Raw genomic sequence first — 7,403 nt, 5'->3', positions numbered from 1 at the left:
CTGATTTGATGCAATGACAAGCAAAAAAGAAAAAAACTTAACTGAAGAGAAGAACACAATCAGGATTCAAGGAATCAAAAGAATATATGACTATACAGAGGTTCCTATAGATTCCACATTCTTATGAGGCAAATTTGTACAATAAAGTCTGATAGAAATCTTCTGTGGTCATAAAGAAACTGGGCAATATTAGTTACAAGCCAAACTTAATGTTAAACATGACGTTATTTTTTACTCTCATTGAAACAAACACCTCCAGAAGATGTTGTCTATTCTATTTAAGAAATCTCGTGAATCTGTAGTTGGTAGTGAAAATGATGAGATGCACCATGAGATAGAATTTCCAATTTCTGTGGAAAGGCAAATTTTGTTTCAAGATTATGATCATGAAACCACTCAAAATTTCTTTATTGCACTTACAACCAAAGTCATCCAATTTGACGGTACTAACACTTGATTTTGTGTTAAAATTGATAATAGAAATAATTATTATGAAATATTAAACCACCCATGGTTTAAATTTTTTTTTCTGGATCTTTGTTTGCATGCGAAAAGATAAAACACTTATTTAAAAAACACTGCCAAAAGGTATTTCTTTCACAAGATAACGAATTAAAAATCTCTCTTTTAAAGGTGAAAATTTTAAGAATACTCTACCTTAAAAGATAAGTTCTAGCAAGCATTACAACTGCATTACAACCGAATTAATTCAAGACAACCAATCTCAAACTCAAAATCAATCTCAATCTTTCCTACAATGAAGAACTTATAAGTTTTTACATTACAGTACACCGAAAGCAGCATTAAAAACTGATTCATGAATGCAAAGTACACAGCCCATATTATAACCCATGGAAATTAGAGTTCATACTCTACGGAAATTCAACATTTTTCATTGGTTTTGAAATAACAAACTCTGACAATACTGTTTGAACTGTTCCATCTATAATTGCTATTTCTACTATATGCTCAAAGGCGAATTCTTTTTCATACATGTATGTAGTTGGCTCTAACTCAGAAATTTAATTTCTTCTTCTTCAAAAAAAAAAATCTGCAAAACATAGAAAACGATGATTTTCATTTTTTCCAATCAACTTGTTTGTCATCAATGCTTAAAGGGTGGGAGAAAAACTTAGACGTTTTCAAGAATACGATACGAAGCAAGGTTTACGAAGTTCGAAGGATTTTTAGTTTTTTAGACTTTGGAAACCACCGTTAACTTCGTCGTAGTGGAAGCGAAATTTTTATTTAGTTTACTTCGATTATCGAATTCGGCTTCGAACGTTTAACTTCGTCAGAACACCTTTAACTTTGTTAGAAATGCTGTTTTTAAAAATTCTTATGCCGATTTACGAGATGAAATACTGTTTTCGAAATTTATTTTTTCAATCTATTTTTGTAAATATTTTTGTTGTCTAAACTGAAATAACCAATCAAAGTTATATTCTAAAAACTAATCAGAATCGTCGCTTAGTTGCGGTCGAATAGTGTTACCAGACAGACGTGGCACAACATGTCAAATTTTAAGTATTTTTTTTTTTTTAAGTATTCATTTTTGGTCAAAAGTCAGCCGGCAGTTTTCAAAGTTCGACTTACCTGTCCAGATTTCTCAGCCGGAGGTGAACATTAATATTGAAGTCCAATAGGTGTCAGACTCTGGATTAGTTCAGCAGTCTAGTGGAGTGTCAACACCAAGGGGCACAAAGAGGAACATCTTCTTGTGGGAGTTCTTCAATGAAAGTTCGTTGGCCTCAAATCGTTGGACCCGGGTCAAGCTGCCAAGGTGTATGATGTAATGGGAACCCAGCTGAAACAGAAAGTAAAAGAAGCTGGAAGCTAATAACTTTTTGTATTCAATTATCAAAAACATTCAAACTTCGTCCAGCTTCGTCAACTTCGATTTAATGTAATAATATATTTTTTTCTAATAGTTAATCTGTTTTGATTCAGGTGAATGATGAAAAGACCCCTTCCTTGCAAAGACCCAGCTTCTTGACGGCCCCATAGATGTCGGCTCGCAGATGGACTGTTGGCTACGGACGTTGTTTTCTCATTTTTCGTTTAAAAAAAAAAATTTTATTCGACTAAAAACATGTTTACCGTGAAATTTAATTAAATAGTAAATCAACGAATTTATCCGATAATGTGCTAAGTATTTATTAAGATTGGGTGATGGCAATTAAAACATAAAGGAAGAAGCTTTTAATTAAAGTTAATTACTCATAGGCGTAGAGTTTTAGTTTTCCCGGATTGGGCATAAACTATTTTGTAGGAGTTGAAAATCTATAATAAGAAATAAAAAGTTTTTTCAATGGGCATAAAAATCTAATTTATTTTCTCAAGTAAAATGTGTTCATGCGTATGGAGGCACGCATTACAAACTCATCGATCAAATCATCTAGATCAAGAGTGTAGGCAATATCGCGATGGCAATTTAAAATTGCGAGATGATTCAATCGCTATTTTAAATTGCCTGAGACATTGTAGAACGAAAATAAGTCTTTAGCCTACGAAGACAAGAAAAAGAGCGCTCACACGTAAATGAGGTGACATGCATACATACTAAAATTTTTACCAACTTCACAAACTCGGGAATCAGTGGAATTGATTGAGAAAGGACACCATCATGGTCTACAAGCTCTTTCAAAACTGATTCAAAATTAATTAGCTGAATATTCTTGAATTTTATATGATCCATAAATATGTTGCGATGGAGTTGTAGCCCTCTATAATCTTCAAAGTCATCTTTGTAAAAAGCCTCAACGAATCCAACTTCCAAGCACCAACCAATGAGAAATTTTTCTACATTTGCTAAATGCTCAGTGGTCTCAGTCGGTTTGAAACGGGTTGCAAGTCCCGTTACAACACTATATCCAGAGATGCATAGAAAAGCTGGCGGTAGTGGTCCTCTGGAGTCGTAGCAAAGTATGGAACTCCACTTCCAGTAAATTTTGATGTAATTTTACGTTTCTGTGGCATCTCTAGATTGTCAAGTAAACTACATTCTGCTGCTACAACAGCTGCATCCCATAAGACTTTGAAGCGAGTATCGCCCCGGGCTTCTTTAAACACCTTCTTAAACATGTTGATGGTATTTCTTGCTTTGCACAAATTTAGCTGCATGCCTAAAACCTATTACGAAAAAGACACTATGAAATAAAGCAATGTTTACCTCGAAGTGCTGTATTAGCACCCTCGATTATCGTGAAGATCATGCGCAAAATTTCCAATTTGAAAAATGGGTCAAACTTACAAAAAGATTCCAGATAACCCGCTGCTTCTGACTTATTTTTGGCTGAATTATCAGAATGATTTTTAAAATCCTCTAAGCAGTTGATAATGGCGGAATAGTTACTCGTAATAGATATAATGGAGGTTTTCTAAGGATCCATCGAGTGTGGCAAAATGGCCGCAGTGATGTTCCGCTTTCTACATCCTCAACACTTCGAAATTTGTTGAAACATCCCTATTGTTTTGGAGATCCACGGGTAAATACGATGAATGATTGCATTAAATTCATATTATTCTTGATCTCTGTTTGATTTTCAACAGAATCTTGTGCTACCAAGTTGAGATTATGAGCGCGGCAGTGCACGTAAACTGCCCGCTCTTCTTTCCCACTCATTAAAGTTTGAAATCTATAGATACTTCCAGACATGTTAGACGATCCGTCAAAACATTGGCCCCGACAATTTTGAATCAACAGGCTAAATCGACATAAAACGTCCATTAAACAGTTCTTGATGTTCTCGGTTTGCTAAAATCCCATTAAAAGCTCCTCAATTTTAAATTTTTTATTAACACGCTGAATGCAGATCGAAACTTGTTCTTTCGTGGACATATCCGTTGTTTCATCGGCCATCAAACTATAGAATTGTGATTCCCTTATACTTTCGCATAGCTTACGAAGCGTTGCATGAGCAAAGTCTTGTATGATTTTGTTTTCAATATCAGGCAAGAGCCACTTTTGCTTTTTAGGACGATTCAACCATTTCTTCAGTTCCAGAGGATCGTCTGCTCGTAGTTTGAGTAGCATGCGAAAGTTTGAATTATTTTCAACCTTTCCACGAATGAAAAGGCCTTGCGTTCCCTAATACATTTAGAAGAAACATTTATTTATCTAGTAAATAAATTTAATGATTGATAGTTAATCTAAATTTTTCTTAAAAGAAATTGAGGAATTACCAAACAAAGAAGTGTTGTAATATTTTTGATAAAGCCGTACGATTATCCATCATTTCTTTATTTTGGTGATGATTAAGCTGTTGGATAACGTTCAATTCCAGTGTTGCTGAGGCGATCATATGGAGTTCAGATCGCTCTTGAGAACCAAAAATTTGTGACGCTTTCTCCAATTAGAAAATCCGTTTAAAATAAAAGCTTCGTACAAATCTTTTTCTCTTGAACTACGAGGTAAAGGCATTTTCATTTGGGTAGCTTTGATGCAGGTAGAACAAAAAACTTTTTCTTTCTCGCAGTCATGTAAAACCCATTTATGTTTTTCATTCCAGCTTTGTTTAAATTTTCTTCCCTTTTTTGATGGAAAAGATGACTGTCTTGAACAAGAAGGTCTAGGCTCCTCTGTAAAAAACGGCGACTCAACAACAGCGGTTGGATTATTTGCATAATCTAACTGAACAAATGATAAACTTTGATGAGTATTATCTTGGAAGTTATTAGCATTTTGAGATTCAAAAAATAATGCAATTCTTTCAATTTGATTTTCTTTTTTTGAAAAGTATTCACTAATCTTCTTCATTCTACAACATCTTACAACTTATTACTTAAAAGTCAATGTACCATTGAACAATTAAAATATTTCTTCAAAATTTACGTTTTTTTTAATTCAAATGATTTTTAATTCAAAACTTTTAAATAATTAATACAAACAATACTGCCAAATTTGTCAAAGAAAAAAAATACTAAACTAACGTTTAACTTGCACAACTCTTTAGTTTATGTAGTTCCGTAAATTTGCTTTTTATTACGTTTTTACCGATCACAAATGAATCTCAAACTCATTAGAAGCGTGGAATTTCTGAAATTCGAAAAATAGTATAAACTTTTGAAAATCACCATAGGTATTTGCGGAAATATTACAATCGTTTTTAAATTGTTATATTTGTTAATGTTTAAGTATATTATGGTTTTTATTTTTTAAATATTTTTGAAAGCTTAGTGAATTTCCCCGGATGGGGCAAAGCCCCAGCGACATATTTCCGGATGGGGTCGAGCCACCGAGCCTCAGCGCGTTCTACGCCTATGTAATTACTATTATAATAATGCTTATAGTTTTAATTAAATGGTGGTCTGACGTATTAAATCGAATTTCCGCTTCGGTAAACGTCGGGTATTTTTGGACTTCAGTGTCGAAGTTGAGGTTCCGTGGACGGCCTTCGGTCAAATTACAAAATCGAAATATTAAATTGTCCGATATCCGGATTTGAAGTCGAAGCTCATTTTTTTGAAAAACTTACGTGCTTACACAATTCGTTACTATACTTTCGTACTCTCTCCATCTTTTTTTTTTAAAAAAAATTATTTCAGATTATGAACGATCGTTATTAAAAAAACAATAAATTAAAAAAAAAAAGTTAAAAATTAACAAAATCTCGTTAAAGCGGTAATATTCGAGAAAGTGTGTTTGTTATCTTTTTTTAACATCCAAGTTAATGTTAGTTCGATTATAAATCTTTTTTCGTACATCAAGTTTTAAAGGTCTTTTTTTTCTCTCTCATTTAACTTTAGATTAACTCTGGAAAAAATGAATAAATTGCTTCGGAGTCTCTCATGTGGAGCACTGCGCGTTTCAGTAAAGATTTTCCATTAGTCATGAAAAACTTGAAAAGATTTTTTTTCCGTAACTTTGTTACGGAAAATGTTTGTCAGATGTGGGATTTGAACCCACGCCCACATTCGTGGACCAGATTGCTCCTAATTATAGGAAGATTTTGAATCTTGAGTCTGGCGCCTTAGACCGCTCGGCCAACCTGACATATTTTCATGAGTAAAAAATTAAATTTTAAAGTTTTTAAAACTCTTTACACTGTTAAGTTTAGGGGTACGACTAAAAAACTCATTACGATCGAAATTCACGACCATTTCATCTGAAACCCGCTGAAGGGTGCGTATTGGGTTAACTTACATTATAAGGATATTGTGTTTACTTACATTTCTTTTTCGTAATTTTTTTTCTTGTGACTTGCTTGCTGGGTTATTGCTATATGCAATATTTTAATATAGTAAAAGTGACCTATTGCCCAAGGTCAGTGGCGTATCTAGGGTATGGCAGGCAGGGCACGTGCCATGGGCGCCAACCTGAAAGGGGCGCAAAAGAGGCTTGGTTGCAATACAATAAGCGAGAATTATATAAAATAAATTAAGAAATAATATATTATATAAAATAAATATATTATATAAAATAAAGTTTGTGTCATCATTTATTAAAAAAATTGTAATTAAGTACTTTATGTGGGGGAGGAGGGGCGCGTGTTTGCCCCAGGCGCTATTTACCCTAGGTACGCCACTGCCCAAGGTGTAAATGTCTAATATTGTATTACTTAATTATGTGGGACTTCTGGAACAACATCAAACAAGCAATTAAAAAGAAGGTGACAGATTCTTACAAAAGTGGTATAGTTGATCAAAAGCTAATTCCACTTGATGAGATTGTTTTTGACATTAGACTCAACTAGTTCAATAGAATGTTGTGCAACTATTCCAGAATCAAGTTCTGAGTTTTTATAGTCAAATTCAGTGTGCTCTAATGCGATATAAAGAAATCTAAAAAAAATATATTTGTAATTGGCAAAGCAGTTTCTTTCATTATTAGTGACACTAACCTTAATAGTCCCTTTTTTTGCAAACAACATTTAATGACTAACTTGGTGTTTGATATTTGTGGAGTAATTCAAGTAAAAATACAGTTTGGTATGAAAAAAGTTAGAAATTGAATCGTGCTCAAATTCATATTTTAAATTTCTTACCGGCTGTTGATTATCTGTTGTCGAGGTTGACGGTGAAAAATAATGAAATGTGGAACTTATTATTCTAATTTTGACAATGAGAAATGTTAGAGATTGAGCTTAGTTTCTGTTTTTGTTTTCAAAACAACTGTTAAAAAAAAAGCTAGCTCAAATTTTCGGATTTACGATTTCCGCTACACAAAGGTCACGTAAATTTTGATCGGGTTTTCACGCTTAAATTGGCGGAAATTACGAAATAATGTTTATAGTAGCAGTACGCACACTTCGGCGGTTTTTAGATGAAATGGTCGTGAGTTCCGATCAGAATGAGTTTTATAGTAGTGGCCCCAGGATGGAAGACAAATCATTTTCTTGAAGTTTTGAAAAGCAATTTAAAATAAATTCTTAAAATATACGTATCTTGTGAAAATCCCTGAA

General features: G+C 33.4%; 1 protein-coding gene, 1 non-coding gene and 1 pseudogene across 2 annotated transcripts; all 3 read right to left on the bottom strand.

The window, feature by feature from the left end:
• Positions 1-2,464: 2,464 nt before the first annotated feature.
• LOC145195365 (zinc finger MYM-type protein 1-like) lies at positions 2,465-3,658 on the bottom strand (annotated as a pseudogene).
• A 99-nt stretch (positions 3,659-3,757) lies between these two features.
• LOC149892263 (uncharacterized) lies at positions 3,758-5,519 on the bottom strand. The gene is made up of 3 exons (XM_090078099.1): positions 5,478-5,519; positions 4,331-4,633; positions 3,758-4,090 (listed from the first exon to the last, which is right to left on the bottom strand). The coding sequence occupies exons 1-3, from the start codon at positions 5,517-5,519 to the stop codon at positions 3,758-3,760; spliced, it is 678 nt and encodes a 225-aa protein (XP_089934225.1).
• A 364-nt stretch (positions 5,520-5,883) lies between these two features.
• Trnal-caa (transfer RNA leucine (anticodon CAA)) lies at positions 5,884-5,995 on the bottom strand. Its single transcript has 2 exons — positions 5,958-5,995; positions 5,884-5,929 (listed from the first exon to the last, which is right to left on the bottom strand). It is a non-coding gene; the product is annotated as a tRNA-Leu (tRNA).
• Positions 5,996-7,403: the final 1,408 nt, after the last annotated feature.

Source organism: Hydra viridissima, unplaced genomic scaffold (assembly GCF_058129835.1).
Source record: "Hydra viridissima isolate aposymbiotic clone 2 unplaced genomic scaffold, HvirCarnegie_v1 scaffold_2, whole genome shotgun sequence".
Taxonomy (NCBI): Eukaryota; Metazoa; Cnidaria; class Hydrozoa; order Anthoathecata; family Hydridae; genus Hydra; species Hydra viridissima.
Note: the sequence above shows the minus strand (reverse complement) of the source record. Positions and strands in the feature narration are given on the sequence as shown.